Source organism: Accipiter gentilis, chromosome 10 (genome assembly GCF_929443795.1).
Source record: "Accipiter gentilis chromosome 10, bAccGen1.1, whole genome shotgun sequence".
Lineage (NCBI taxonomy): Eukaryota > Metazoa > Chordata > Aves > Accipitriformes > Accipitridae > Astur > Astur gentilis.
The window spans coordinates 19,201,887-19,217,896 of NC_064889.1; the positions used below are offsets into that span (position 1 = coordinate 19,201,887).

The window sequence follows — 16,010 nt, forward strand, 5'->3', positions numbered from 1 at the left end:
GCATCAGGACATCTCCCGTCTGGATGGGGTGGGAAGCAAACGGTGCAGCAGTGTCTCTGTTCGGAGCCCTTCAGAGCAGGATCTCTTGACTGTTGAACAATGCTTGGCAAAGAGGAGCTGGCTTTATAAATAATGCATTTCCTTTGTCTTGCAGGAGTTCTGGAGGCAGAGGTACAATCAGATCAGCTGTGAACAGCTTACATAGCAAATCTAATAGGTTTGTAAATTAGATTTTGTGTTCATTTGTTTTTGCTGTAAGGCAGCTATTAATCTGCTTCTCCTCTTCGCTGGATAGTGCTGTTCTTATTTAGCAAATATATCTGTTTCTTTTCACTTCTGCTTTGCATTTTCTTAATCGTTTCTCCCCCTCCCTCCCCCAGCTCAGTGCAATAATCATTCGCAAATAACCAAGGATCTGCAACTTGCGGTGATTGAGAGAATGAGAAAGAGAGAGTTACTTATTGTGAAAATAAGTCAGTGACAGAGTTGCCATTTTTGTAGTTTTACTACGTGCTGTTAGAAGAGAGATCGCTGTCTTAGACATCAGAACTTCATTTGGTTTTATCGTAATGCACTTCAGTAACATCGCTCCATTGCAGAGTCATTTTGTGGCATCACAGCTTCATTCAGTGTCTCTCTGTGGTTTTTTAACAATGATTTCATGTCAGCCCAGCATTACCAAGTGGCACGGTTGCTAAGCTTAGTGACACCACACAAGAAAGAAAGAGTGATACATTCTGTGATGAATTCATCACCCATGATCAAAACACAGAAAATGGACAAAACCAAAAAAATCGTAGTTATTCCCCAAGATTTCTTTACCCTATTTCCTTTATGATTTTTGACACCTGATAAGTAAGCTTTGCAAGACATGAGGTAATATGGCAAAATGCAAGATGCAAACGAATCCAGCAGCCTCAACTGGCGGGCTCTGGAGAGGAACTGTACAAACACACACAAGGACACTGGCAGCCAGCATTTATAAACACATTTTCTTGCCTTTCTGAAATGTTATGTAGTGTGAGCCACAGTGTGTCCTCAGGAGCTCCTTCCCTGGGCCGGAGATGTGCTGCCGGGAGCTGGATGTTGTCCATGAGCCTGGGCCACCAGCTCTGCCTCATCTCTCACTCTTCTCCCTCCTTGAGGTTTACATGCTTTTTATAAATGTATTTATTTGCAAACCATTTCCCAGCTGGAAGAAGCCCTTTGCACCAGAGAGGGAGACTCCCTTCAGCTGACAGCGAGTGCTTTGGCTGTGTATTTTTCAGAGAACTCTGAGTGTGAAGGTTTTTTCAGGGCTGCAGATGCACGTGCAGCTTCTTGATGAGATGCTTGGGTATTCTCTTTGGAGGGCGGCTGGCTGGAATCAAATATTCATCCTCCATTTGATGTAAATGGCACTGAACTGCTGGGGCTGATTTGCTTCTTAGAGCAGGGATTAAAAACTGGGGTCTCCCAGTGATCATGTCCAAACCGCAGCATCTGGCTGTTGTCCCTCCCCCTGCTCATTTCTGGGTCTGGAGCAGGCAATACAGATGCTGAAATCCTCATGCTCTCTTCTGACGGGGGAAAAAGCTACCAGCGAGCCAGCCTACCCCTATTCGGTACAGGATGCTCATAGCCCAATCTCACAAGCAGCACCCAGCAGCTCAGCTAAATTAATTTCTCCTTTAGGTGAAGTGAAGGTTGCACTTCTCTGACGAGGATTTTAACCCTTTCCAGGAGCTGAGCTGGCTCCACTTCGTGGTGATCATGTGCGACCATGAGGCAACAGGGCAGCAACCTTGGCTGCCCACGTGGGAAATGTCTTGGTGAATTTTGAGGGCTCCCCGGGACTCTGGGGTGTCTTGTCTGCAAGTGTCTGTCTGCCAGCCTGTCTTTGCAGAGCCTGCTTGTGGTTTTGTGTGCATGCCTTTCTACAGCTAGGTGTGTAAGGTTGTGTTTTCTGCAGAGCTGTGCCTGGCTTTAAGTCTGTGTTCATATAATCGAGCAGGTATTTAAGGATTTGTGTCTGTCTGCTTGAGTGTAGCAGAATACAAACAGGCTTTCAGTTCTTGTTTAGCTAATAACTACAATTTTGCTTTTCTGATGAAGTTTGAATTCCAGCAGCTAGAGCCGAAGACAGTGATTAGAAATGCCATTGGGATGCTAACGGATCCTGTCTCTCTCCCTCTCCCTGTCTTTCTTTTCTCTAGAGCTGAGGTAGTAATAAATGACTCTTCGTCTCCAGCTGTTGTTGACAGAAGTAATGAAAGCATTAAGCACAACATTAAACCAGCCTCATCCAAATGGAGACACAACCAGACACTCTCTTTGAAGATCAGGTACTGGTAATTACCTATAGGACAAGAGACAGATTTGGTCCTCTCCTGTGCAAGCTGGCAAATTGCCTCTGTATATCATCTAAAGAAGTCGAGGAAGAAATAAAAGGCTTATCTCCTGCTGAGCTAGGCTTCATATCTGTAAGCGATCGCTTGGAAATGAATTCCCAGCTGAACCAGCTGGCCTTACAATGACGAAACAAGGAGCACTTGAGCACCCGTTTTCCAGGCCAAGTGGAATTAGTGTGCACTGGCAACGGGTCACGGAGGGGAGGAGACCCTCTTCCCGGGGTAAATGCAAGGACCCCCCACTAACGGTGGGCTGACCGTGCTAGCCTGCCCAGGAAGGGATGGGTGGAGAAGGAGCAGGCGTTAAGACGGACATAGCTCTTTGTAAGCTCTTTCTGGAGAGCATCAGTCAGATGGACTGGCCACAGAGCAAGAGCAGCCCAGGAGGCAAGAGTTCATCTTATGTATGACCCAAGTTATCTCTGTACCTCCCCTGATGGCCTGTTTCATTCCCTGTCCTCAGGAAACAGATCTTGAAGTTCCTGGATGCAGAGAAGGACATTTCGGTGCTGAAGGGGACGCTGAAGCCGGGGGACATCATCCACTATGTCTTTGACAGGGACAGCACCATGAACGTCTCGCAGAACCTGTACGAGCTGCTGCCCCGCACCTCGCCCCTCAAGGGCAAGCAGTTCCCCACCTGCGCCATCGTGGGCAACTCGGGGGTCCTGCTCAGCAGCGGCTGCGGCCCTGAGATCGACGCACACAGCTTCGTGATAAGGTAGGGGCCCACGCCCTGCCGCACGATGGGGCTGGGGGGGTTTGGGGAGGGTTCGGAGAGGTGGAAAGGGGCCGGAGTCCCAATCCGCGTGGTGCGGCGCAGCCTTGCTGCCCCGCGTGCACGCGTAGAGTTCACCGATGCGAATGTCCTGCTGCGAATGCTTCTGCCAACCACCAAGCGCTCCCCCACTGTCCTTGCAAATGCACCCCATGCGTTCTTACGGTGCACCGTTAACCCCCCAGGGCTCCATTAACCCCCAGCACCCCCAGGAGCAAGCACTCACTCCTCTTTTCCCACATACTTACCCTCTTGTAAATAAACCCTGTCCCAGACTCTCCCATGGACACCAGCTCGATCCTTCCCCAAGTCACTTCTCCCCTCGAGCACTGGGTGCGCCATGTGGTGCCCTGGCACCGCACTTCTGCACGCCCGGGTCCGACGCTCTCCTGTGACCATTCCGTCCCCAGCACCGATGTCCCCGCAGATGCACTGCCCCATGGACCTGCACCAGCAGACCCTGACCCCCACTGGGCCACATGCCAAATTCACCTCAGAAGGTGCTTGAAGCGGAGAGGAGTGTGCCAGCCCTCCCATCCCCAACACCCGTGTACATCCGTTAGCTGAGGGGCTGTAGGAGCCTGCTGATGATTTATGTATGTGCAGATATTTGCTTTCTGGCGAGTCTATTATGAAGACAGCCCAATCCATCAGCGGCTCACAGAGGCGGTCCTCGGCGTGACGTGGGAACAAGGATAATGTCACCTCTGCCCCCCGCTCAAACCTGGCTGCTCCAGCCTGCCTGGCTGCTGGCAGCTCTGTCCTGTCCGCGGGGGACAGGACACTCTCTTTCGCATCCTTAAATGTAACCAGAGTGAGCAAAAGGAAAAATTGCTTATTGCAGTTCTGGCAAAGTTTAGGGAGGGACTTCTGTGGCAGGCAGCAAAGTTGCAGGAGAAAAGCCTTTCTGGGTATAAGGATTGGGATTTTGAGCGACTTCTCTCCAGCCAGGTATGCTAGTGCAGATCTGGCATGGACATGCTCTTCCCACTGTAGGTTATCTAAGCCACCACTTGAATCTGCATCTTTCTGATGAAGGTTTGCTCCATCCAGGCAGCCTTTTCAGCAGGGCTGGCAGTGACCAGCGATGAGCTCTGTGTCCAGGATACAGCTTCACTCTTCAGACCCAATATTTATTTTCAGAGATTTTACTCCTGTGACGAGTGGATCAGAAGGGCCCCACATGCCAGTAGCTGGATTTTCTTTACACCATTCCCTTAGCTTCCCCATCTGTAAAGTAGGGAAAACAGTAGTGACGGCTGATTATCAGGGCAGATGGTTAGGATGCAATTCCTGCTCATTAAGTACTGTAACTTCACTGTAAAATGCCTCAGGAGAGCATGCAGTGTACTAACATGTGGGTACCCCCTGGTTTTCACTACGCTGGGGGCTCATCTCTCTCTGCATCCCTCCATCAGCTGGTCACCTGTCCCATATACCCAGTGCCTCGTGCATGGCATGGCCACGGCTTAACGGCTGTGGATCCCCCCTCGAGGAGCTGTAGGAAACCACCATATAACGAGGGTGATTTGTTGGCAGTTTATCCTGGAGCCCCTCAGCCCTCGTCCCTGGCGTGACGCAGAAGGTCGTGGCATGGGAGCTCCCAGGGGAGCGTGTGTGCCTGCATCTGCATGCACAGCCTGAGAGGAGGCACCAACTAATACTACAGAAAGAGACGTTTTTTGAAGGTCACAGCCTCCAGACAGCCAAACCCTGTGGAGACCTTGTCCTGGCATCCGCTGCCCACTGGTATCATTATCACTGCCAGTGCCACCAGGTCTGCTGTTAGCAGAGACTTATTGGGAAGTGAAAAGGGACTTGGGATAATATTACTCCAGCAGGGCTATAATTAATAGGTGATTGCTTTCCTTGCGTGGGAAAGGCCGTTTCATTTCAAATCTGCCATGGCAGCAAAGATGGGAGGTTTGTTGCTATGTGTTATTTTTGAACCACACCAGAAGAGATACCGATCCGTACAAACCCACCCACCAGACACCAGTTATTTCTGTTATTAACGTTGCCCGAGAGGAATATGCACACACATGACGGCATGTCAAAGCCTCTCTAATTTACTGCAGAGACTCATTCTCACTCCTCCTCCTCCCCAAAATGAGGGTGAACGGGCACATCTGCCACTGCCCATGTCGACTTATGGCATCAAACACCCCTTGTGTTTGTCACTGCCCTCTCACGTCCATTGTAAAAGGCTGTTTGGTGTTTCCCCTCGCAGGTGCAATCTGGCCCCTGTCCAGGAGTACTCGCAGGATGTGGGCATGAAGACAGACCTGGTGACCATGAACCCCTCAGTCATTCAACGGGCCTTCGAGGACCTGGTGAACGAGACCTGGAGGGAGAAGCTGCTGCAACGCCTCCACAGCCTCAATGGCAGCATCCTCTGGATCCCGGCGTTCATGGCCAAGGGGGGCAAGGAGCGAGTGGAGTGGGTGAACGAGCTCATCCTGAAGCATCACATCAACGTCAGGACTGCCTACCCCTCGCTGCGCCTGCTGCATGCTGTCCGAGGGTGAGAGCGTTTCTGGTGTGCTCGGAGCCAGGATTTTGTGAGTCTCCTGAACTGGGGAGCGATCGATGGGTTTGTGCCAGAGGCAAACGGCGTGAGCTGTTTCTGCAGACCGTGAGGAGGATTCCACAGGCAGTGGCTGGTCCCTAGATGAGAACTGGAGACCACCTCGCAAGCAGGGGCTCCCCGCTCTGCACTTTGAGTGTGAGGTGTTTTAGCCATGCAATATAGTGAGCCTAAGACTTCTAATGCTTTTGTGGCTGTAAGCCTGGGTGTCACCATGATAAGTCCCCAACCTACGTTTAGGGCTTTCCTTGGAGAAATGTGTTGTGATGAGCTAGTGATGAGGTTTGTCACCTTGTGCTTGAGTGACACATGCAAGTCTCACACAGTTTCTCAGGTCAGGGAGCTCATGGCAGCCTGGACGGGCTCGGCGGTGGCAGAGGCCCAAGGGCTGTTCCCGAGTAGCCTTTACACTCCTGCAGTGGTGACAGTTGCACTGCTCATCTTAAATGACAAGCCAAGGCAGGGAGGGGACTGACATAGTCTGGTCCTGCTCGGTGAGATTTCCATGTAAATGGCTTGGGGATGGGGTAGGCTCTTGCTTTCTTGCTCTGTTTCTCTAGAGAGAGTTCATTAGACACTCAGGGAGTCTAAGCAGGTGGTGGCTTATGCCGGAGGTGGCTTAGCGGCAGTAGTTGTCCTCCCTGATCCTGACTAGACCCTGTCGATCTCCCAGGATGGGATTTCACTCGTGTAGCTGGTACTGTCACCTCTGAGCCTCAGCATTAATGTTTCTTGATTGCTTTGAGTACTTCTTTGCCTGCACACCTCTGAGCCTGAGCTCTTCTGGTCAGTTGGTCCATGCTGGGTGTTGCTCTGTCCCAGCTCACGTTGCATGTCAGTGCAAGGGGTGGGCACAGGACAGTTTTTGGGGTCATTTCCCACAGGAGCAAGCCTAAGGGGGAGCTCCAGGGAGAGTGCTGTGAAGGGCAGCTCCGCAGGCAGCCTGGGTGGGCTGGGAGGAGCGGAGGCTCTGGTGCTGTGGTGCATCCCAGGCAGCAACAACGGGTGAGAAGAATCATGTCTGCCCCAAGTGCCTGTGTTTGAGACTTCCCTGGGCCAGAGAGGCATCTTACAGAAAACGCTGGCTTTGAGGTAAAGGAAGGGAAGGAAATGATACCACAACTCACAGAAAGGGAGGAGATGAAGAAAAAAAAAAAAACCCACAACCCAAATTCTGAGCTATTTCTAGCTGTAATTGACTTACTTTCGTCTGTCAAAATAGAATTAAGCTCCTGTAATAAGCCCTTTAGATCAACAGGCTGCTAATCCTGTGCTGGCAACCATTCCCAGTGCCAGAAACTTCCTGTAGGAAGCTTTGCAGAGGAATTGGCAAGGGCTGGGCATCACTTTCCCACGGGAGAGGAGGAGGATGCCTTGATAAGCTCTGCTGCTGAGCTTATCTTCTAACTCACGGCACCTTCCTGGCCCTCCTGTGCTGCAGCCCTGCAGTCCAGCTGGTTGGTCCTTGGCACTCTGGTCGTCCGTGTGTATCTCCCACAGAGCAGTGTTGGAGCCACCACCCGTGGCTGGCAGGTCCTGCCTGGCTGGAGGGGATGCAGGCATTTTGGGACAAGCCCAGGGGTTCAGCGGTTCAGCACTGTCTCTTGGTGCAGGGGTTGAGGCACCACTCTCCCCCGTGGCTTGTAATAGTGTCGTCTTTTTGTATGTGTTAGTGTTCCCATGGGTTTTAATGGGATCCCATGCAAGGAGCATGGGTTCAGGCCTCTGAAAACCTACAGGGGCTCAGAGGGATGTAACCAGTCAGACCAGCAAGAGAGTGAAGTGGCCCCTGTTGGTGGATGTCTGGGATGGATATGGTACCAGCACGTGGTCGGACACTGGCTGATGCTGATGATGACAGGCTGTAAGTACCCAGTCTGAGCTACAGCCAAGACCTCGATCCTGTCCATTGCGTTGGTCACTGCGCTGTGGAGCAATGGAGAAAGGTGGGTCAAGGCTGCACAGAGGCAGCGCTAATTCAATTAGAACCGCAGAAGCCAGTGCTAATCCTCGTCAGGGCTTGCCCTCTAAGCCAGGGGAGCTGCTGCCTGACCTGCCCTCTTGCTCTCACACTTAACAGCAGGAAAACAAGGATGCCTACTAATTAACAATTAATACAATTAAAACTGCAGCCCCCTCAGAAAGCCAGAGCTGATGGGAGCACTTCAACGCCTACCCGGTGTGTTGTGGCCTGGCCAAGGAGCTGTGCAGAGGGAGCACCCAGGGCTGGGGGGCAAGGGGCTGTGCTGTTCTGGGGGAAGGCTAGAGGCAATGTTAACCCTTTCCTTGGTTTGGACTTGGATGGATTGAAGAGTGATTCAGGCAATATTGAATGAACTGGCCACAGCTGAGGGAGGGGAGTTGTGCTGAGGCTCTTGGTGCTATATAGGAAGTCTCTCAGGTACCTATAGGGTTGTCTTGACCATCTGCTCAGGGTAATTGATATGATGTAGTTTGGGCTGAAGAAGGAGTCTTTCCTCAGGTCAAACTGATTAGAATCACTAGAATTTTACTTATTCATCTTCTGTGGTACTGTCTAATTCTTACGATCATCCTGTATTTTTGCTTACGAGCTCCTTGCTGTTACAGGGATATGGTCTCCAATGACTTCCTCTGTCTCTCCAGCTCTCCCTGTGGAACGTGCCACTTCGTAGCATTACACTTTTCTTTGACAGATCTGAGATTTGTGAAACGAATATGTTTTGTGGCATATAGCATGCAGCAGAGAATTGATAGTCCACAAAGCCCCACAGAACATCCCTCTGTGCTGCAGTGGGCTGCAGTTGCAGAGATGTCCCATCTTCTCCTTTGCTGGATAAAGCCACCCTTTATAATCTATCCTAAGTTGATTTGGAAATCACAAAGAAATGGGAGAAGTCTTTCAGCCAAGACACTCTTTTATTTTTTTTTTTTTTTTTTCAAGGAATAGCACTTTCTACAAAGGCTAACATCTCAGCCACCTTCAATTTGGCTACAAAACCTTTGGCTTTTCTCTTCCTTCACTACCAGCAAAATGCATTTGTGAGTTCTTGACTCCTCCTTGAACCACAATATTTATTGTCCTGCTCTGCTTTCCCCCAGATCAGAATGCATTTCAGTGGCAGCATTTTTTCCTATAATTTTCAGTGCATTTGGGGTATTTGTAGAGTGTGTGTTGCTGAGATAAGTAAAAAGCATTTGGTTTTGTTGTCCTTAGCAGCATCATTTGAGACATCACCTTCCTAGCTGTGAGGGTGCCTTAAACGTTTGCTGATAGCTTTTGGTGTCGATGATTCTAGATAATCTGTGCAGTAGGACTGAGGCTTTTCTTACACAGTTAAACTCACCATCTTCACACCAGGAGGGGAGAGAGCCATCAGCATTTCCATGGAGAAGCTCAGAAGGAAGCCGAGTCACTACCTAAGGCTGAGGAGGAAAGCTGTGCCATGGCAGGGAGCCAGCTTGCGGGGACGGGGACGGTGCCATGCATTTCAGGGGTGCGTGACTCACTTTGGAGCGATTCTATAAAATGTCTCCTGAGCAATTCATCTGGCGAGCACAGTGCTCGTCTCCTGGCTGGGAAGCAAGCAAGCCCCTTATAAGTCATCTGTTAGTGTCTCCAAAAAGCCTTGTAATTCCTATTGCCAAGCAGCTTTTGTTAGAGAAATAACACGAAATGCAGGAAGCAGGGGAAAATAATTGTGTCTGAAGGTTTGACTATCACTCCTTGCAGAGAATTCATGGACATGTTTCAGTTTGCCTTGTCTAATCTAGTCTAGCATTTCTCACTGTGTCCATCACGAGGGTCTCTTGGCAGTAACCAATTCTAATCCCATAAGATTTTGTTAATAGCTTCTTGAAAGAAAAAAAAATAAAAAATCAATATATCTTCCAGCTCCTTGGCTAGGTCTCCCATTAGGTTTAACATCCAAATAGTTGTGACAGTTTACATGTGCTCTTCACAACAGTGATCACCTTGCTGAGGGTCCATAGCTTGCGTAGTGCATCTCTGCCATGCATCCTCAGAAGTGCAGCCTGGTGGGGCATAAGGTGAATTCATCTTTGCCTCAGATGTCTCTCTGGGTCCTCACACCCAGACAACATCGAAGCCATTGCTGATTTTTCAGGGCAATGCTGCTCAGCTGCTGCCTTTCCCATCCGTCAGCCATGGTGGACACCCTCCCCTGGTCCCTCCTTGCCTTCTGTCCTCATTATGCAAACCTCATGAAGTTCAAGAAGGTCAAGTGCAAGGTCCTGCACCTGGGCCGGGGCAATCCCAAGCACAAATACAGGCTGGGCAGAGAATGGATTGAGAGCAGCCCTGAGGAGAAGGACTTGGGGTTATTGGTTGACGAGAAGCTTAACATGACCCAGCAATGTGTGCTCGCAGCCCAGAAAGCCAGTCGCGTTCTGGGCTGCATCAAAAGAAGTGTGGCCAGCAGGTCGAGGGAGGTGATTGTCCCCCTCTACTCCGCTCTCCTGGGACCCCACCTGGAATACTGCCTTCAGCTCTGGGGCCCCCAACATAAGTATATCGACCTCTTGGAGCGAGTCCAGAGGAGGGCCATGAAGATGATCAGAGGGCTGGAGCACCTCTGCTATGAGGAAGGGCTGAGAGAACTGGGGTTGTTCAGCCTGGAGAAGAGAAGGCTCTGGGGACACCTTATAGCAGCCCTCCAGTACCTAAAGGGGGGCTGCAGGAAAGCCAGAGAGGGACTTTTTACAAGGACGTGTAGTGACAGGACAAGGGGTAATGGCTTTAAACTGAAAGAGCGTAGATAGATTAGAAGTAAGGAAGAAATTCTTCACTATGAAGGTGGTGAGGCAGTGGAACAGGTTGCCCAGAGAAGTTGTGGATGCCCCATCCTTGGAAGCGTTCAAGGTCAGGCTGGATGAGGCTTTGAGCAACCTGGTCTAGTGGAAGCCGTCCCTGCCAATGGCAGGGGGGTTGGAACTAGGTGATCTTTAAGGTTCCTTCCAACCCCAAACCATTCTATGATTCTATGCCACCTCCTTTCCAACAGCCTTTGCCTTGCTTATAGCTGTACAGGACACGTGTGCAGATTATTCTTCTAGCCTGTTGCTTTGATTGCATCACCCTGCTCTTTTGCATCCCTCCACAGGCTCCCCTTTTCTCTAACACATCAAACCTAAGCTTCTGCTTTTCCTTTTCACAGCCCTCCCAACTCATCTTTTCTCGCTCTGTCTCGAGATCAGTTCTGCTCTTGATTAGCCAGCATCACCCACCTGTGGGTTTTCTAAACCAGCTACTTTATGCTTCCTCCCTTATAGTACTTCATGCTTACAGGGGCTTCTCTGAAATATCTGCCCTGGGGATTCATGCCTTAAAGCCCTTCCTCTCTGGTCTCACAGATGGTTTAAGGACAGTGGTCCTGCACTCAGGTGAGGGAAGAAAATGACCAAAGGCTGTAGTGGGAGAAAATAGCCGTTCAAAAGTGTGTGACTGGGGTAGGATGTGAGGGACTATGACTGCCCCGTAAAGTCACTTATGGGTTAGATAAGTGGATATCCCACAAATAAATCCTTGTGTGAGCTATTATTCTCGCCCCTTCTGCACTTGAGGCATATTGTACCCGAGCTGTGGTGTGTCTGCAATGAGACCCCAAGACAGTTAATTTGTTCTGGTTAATCGGGAAGAAGATTTAGTCTTTTCTTTGTCAAAAGAAGAGGAGGGACATAGGAAGGAAAGGGGAAAGAAATAGGGTAATTCTCTTCCCAGTTACTTTCCTCTTCTTCTGTCTGTTTGGAAATGCTTTAACTTATGGGTGTTGAGTACCATGTGTGTTTGAAGGGCATCACAGAGCTCAAGACCTAGAGGGGAAGAGTTATTTATCTGTGACTCAGCATTGATTTGCTTGCACCAAGTCGCCAAAACCAGACCCAAGCCACACGATACAGATCCAGTCTGGATATAGAGGCTTGATTTGGTGTTTGGGCTTTGCCTAGCCTGGGGATAAATCCAACTCTGATTCGAGATCCAGCTTTTGAAGTCAGCATTAGCATGAATCTGGATGGGAACCTGCCCATTCCTACCCGTCCAGCACAGATCTCATCACTGTATGTGCCTCTCAGCTATTTTGGTGGCGGTGACAGGAGACTGGATATGTGGACAGAAAAGGGCTGGAAGAAGCTGGGTGGAGGACAGTGGTTGCTTCCTGGGCTCCAACACTTCATCTCCATCCACCCAGCAGCTGAGATACATGCTGTGCCCTGTCCTCACCCGCACCAATGTGTCGGGGCACTCGCTCTGATTATCTGTAGCTGGTTTTTCATGAGTATTAATGGGAGCAGGATGTGTGTGGCAGACTTATAATATGCTTCTGACTGTCAAGGACTAGCACCTCCACAACAGCTTGTGTTTGTATCACACTTTTGTGAAGAAGCTGTTTTAAAAGGGTCTGAAATTGCATTATTTTAGTTAATTCTGATCTGTATCACTACATAATGCAGCTGATACTGCTGAAACTTGATTTCTTCATTGATCTGAGTTTTTTATTCATTTCATCAGTTCATTTTATCCTGCAGGTTAACCCTTACCTGGGGTTACAAGTTACTTTAGGGTTTTCTCAGACGTATCAGGAGGTGATGGGTAAGCACTGAACAGGACCCTGCCCTCACTAGCGGTCCTCAAACACTGCCTGCAGGGAGGAGTTTTGCACCCAGTGTTTCAGCCCAAATCAAGGGCAGGCTGTGCTCCCTGAATTCCGTGATGCCGGGGCGGGATGAATACTGTCAGTGCAGTGGGGTGCGTGCTCCAGATGTGCGATGTGGAGGCTGCCACCTTCCCTCGGGTAGGAACTACCTAGGGGCAGTTTCAGAGCGTTTTGTCTCCTGAAGGATTCTCACAGGGCTATAAGCTCCAAATACAGCAGTTGCTTCCCCTGTGGCTGTAGTGCAGCCCCCTTGCAGGAGGCACACACGGATGGTCAGGCAGCCGGCAGCAGTGCTATGCAGTTCTGCTTAGGACACTTCTTAAGTTTCTTGGAAACCTTTTGGAAAATTGATGTTGCTGAGGAGCAACGAGAACCACCTACCAGCTAGGACGAGACTCTCTGAGCTGCTCTTCTTGAAGACTCTGTCCTTGGCTACCATCAAGTATTAGTTCAGATAGGTTCTAGGGCTTGTGTCTGGGCTGCCTCCTCAGAAAAGATGGCCTTGAAGATCTGATGGCATTTTCCATCTGTCACTATCATGATCCGAAACAAGAGCTGTCTCAGACAATTTTTGCCTGACAGCATCACAGTTCCTGTTCATAGCTGCATCCTGCGCAGGCACCAGCCTATCTCTGTAGCTGCTTCCACCCCTGAGGGTTTATTTACAGAAATGACACAGCACCAGCTTTTGAAGGAGGTCCACGCTGTGAGAACAGCTCTGAAAAAGAAGGTATTGGGTTTCAGGACTGCTCGTTGCTCTTCTCGTTTAATTGCTGTCTCTTTCCATAAAATGTTGCAGTTAATAGTTATGGTGATTGGTGTAGCCAATTTGAAAAATAATTACTGCCTGCTTCAAGATTATCTTTCCTCCTAATTAAAATCCCGGACCTCACATATTAAAGGTGCGCTGTTGACACAGCATCCCATGTGCGCCCAGACAACCTCATTTGGATTTACAGAATTAATTAGGTTTTATTTCCATCCCCAGCTGTTCTTTCCTGCACCAGGAATGTGGCCACTGTCTCAGTTGGCCAGCGGTGGGAGAGATAAGAGGGAGATCTTCCTGCATAGCTGCCACACCCCCATCACAAACCAGTCATTAAAAAGTATTCCCCAGACCTCACCAGAGGATTTCCCGCCTTCACTGTCCAGGAAACAAACTGCAAGCACTGTGGCATGGCCTATGTTATGGTTTGGGCGTTATATATTATGTATGTCACCTGTGTGGGTGGGCTGGGACAGCCTGAAGTCCATCACCCCCTCCCAAAGCTGCAGCCAGCAATGAGAATTTATGATGCTGTAGGAGCCAGATTTGTCATCCTTCTCGTTTTCACAATGCCATACCTGCAATAGAGGGAAATAGAGAAAAAAAGAGCCTGTTTTTTAATTTTTTATTATAAGAAACTGAATTGTCATTGTTCCCTACCCTGATAATTATTGAGTGAGTGCTCACTAGCTGCGCGTGCTCAGGTGGATACACTGGGCTGGTTTTGGTAGGGCTGCTTTTGGGTAGTGGTTGCACGTGCTTGTTGGTCTTGGTAAGGCTGTTTGTGTGTGCTGGGTTGCAGAGGACAGCAAGCTTCCTCTGTAGGTCACTTCTGTCATTAATATGCTTGAAACATTGGTGGTCACGGGTGGTAACCATGTGCAAGGGTCACTTCATCATGCTGTCAAGGTCGTTGTACGTTCATAGAGTTTTTACAGCCTCGTGACAAAACCCAAAAGTTAATCTTTTGGGCAGCTGTAAGGTCACCAGTATCTTTCTGTGCTCCAGCTGGTAAATTGATAAAAGGAGAGTATTAAGGCTAAAGCAGCTTGCAGGACAAACCCAGATAGTTGTCTTCCCCCAACGCCAGCCGGTTAATGTGGCTTGGCAGTTCTTCCCAGGTAGTTTCCCTGCTGCATGAGGATACCCTAATTCACAGTGTTAAATGGTTGTGATAATCTCCCATTTCTCTCCGCTCTCCAGGGGTCTAATGTGCTTACCCATAAACTCATCAAGGAAGCTGTTTTATGGCTACCTGTGGGAGACGATTGCCTTGGCACCGCAGCGAGCATTGCTGTGTCCCCATAGCACAACCCATATGGCTGGGCAATCCCAGAAAATGCTGATGCCGTGCCTCTGAGATACTCGTTCTCACCAGTTTTCCCCCAGTTTCTTGTTCCTTTCTCATGCTGGATGCCAAGGAGATGAGTCAGGCAAGGAGGACCTCCCCGAAACATCGTACATATCTTTTGCTAAAGCTACAGGTGCTTGGACACCCTTGGGGTGTGGGACCCCCATAAACCCCGCTGTGCCCTTCCGGCATGTGCTGAGGCAGTCACTCTGCTTCCAGAATTTGATTCACCAGAAAAGTCAATTTTTCTCTTATCTGGCTGAGAACAAGCAAGTACGTTTTGTGCCTTGGTTGCTAAATTTTAATGGCTTTCGTGAAAAGCTAATTTGCAGGATTAAGTCTCAGCTCTCCCAGGGGTTCCCACTGTCTGAGTGCTGCACCCTCAGGAGCTTGGCAGAAAGTGCGAATGAGGAGCAAGACACTTCCCGTGGCTACGCGTGCGACAGCGGGATCCAGCTCAGGATCCCAAACTTCTGGGTGAGGACGCAGAAATGCCACATGCTTTGGTCCTCTTCCTCATGCTTTTTATCCAAAGCGCTGCCAGTCGCTCACCTGAACTGAAGCCCTTTGAAATATCTATTAAAAATAATCCAAGGTCTTGAACGGGCTGTGACACGGTGGGATGCGCTGCCTGCACCATCCCTGCCTGTTGTGGGGCAGCGGTGGCATCCGATGTGCTGGGGGAGGAGGGAGTGCACCCGGGGGGTGACATCTTCTACCTCCCTCAAACTTTTTGCTTTCTGATTTTGCTCCTCTGGCAGTGTTTTTCTGCTGAGCAAACCAGATAAATTGCCTGTGCAATAAAATCTGGGCGCTGGAAACATCTTCTTACAGGATGTTGATGCTGCAATAACTTTTATCAGCAGCCCAAAACACAACCGCTGATACCGTTTCTGCTTGTGCATCACTACAGGGTGCCTCCTTCCCCTGTTCTTATTGCCATCCCTCATAAAAAATAATGTACTTTTCAGCAGCGAGCACAGCTGACCTCCGTATCGCATATTATGTATTGCAATATGCCATATTATGTATCTCATGGACTGATGTTGCAGAGTGTGGTGATGTATTTTGGTCCAGGATCACAGTAGCAATCGCTGACTGTAATGGGAACACAGTGTGTTTTAGCTCTTTCAGCCTGGTGACCCTTTATTCCAAGACAAACGTTTTGCAGCCCTGTTTTGTTTACCGTCAGAGTAAAAATGTTCATTCATCAATGAAAATCATCAGCTTGTGTGTGCGAAAGTGTGTCTGCTTCAAGGGGTTGCTGGAGCCTACTTGACGTGTGGATGGTTTGGTCTGTGGTATTGATCTCCTAGGTTGACTGGAAGATAATTGTAGGCTGAAGTACTGAAGGCCACCATTGCAAGCAATTTGTTTTTCATAAAGGATTGCCGAGGCATGAGATGCTTCAGTGCCATAGCAACAAGTGTGATGTAACCACCAGACAGAGAGCAGGAGGATGCTTATTCATGAAGCAGTCCCTTG

General features: G+C 49.4%; 1 protein-coding gene across 1 annotated transcript in view; it reads left to right on the forward strand.

The window, feature by feature from the left end:
• Positions 1-16,010, forward strand: part of ST8SIA2 (ST8 alpha-N-acetyl-neuraminide alpha-2,8-sialyltransferase 2) — a 33,852-nt gene that overhangs the window by 15,169 nt on the left and 2,673 nt on the right. The window contains exons 2-5 of the mRNA XM_049812786.1: positions 155-217; positions 2,196-2,324; positions 2,854-3,111; positions 5,399-5,692. Coding sequence (XP_049668743.1) covers positions 155-217; positions 2,196-2,324; positions 2,854-3,111; positions 5,399-5,692 — 744 coding nt within the window. The remainder of the gene's footprint in view (positions 1-154; positions 218-2,195; positions 2,325-2,853; positions 3,112-5,398; positions 5,693-16,010) is intronic.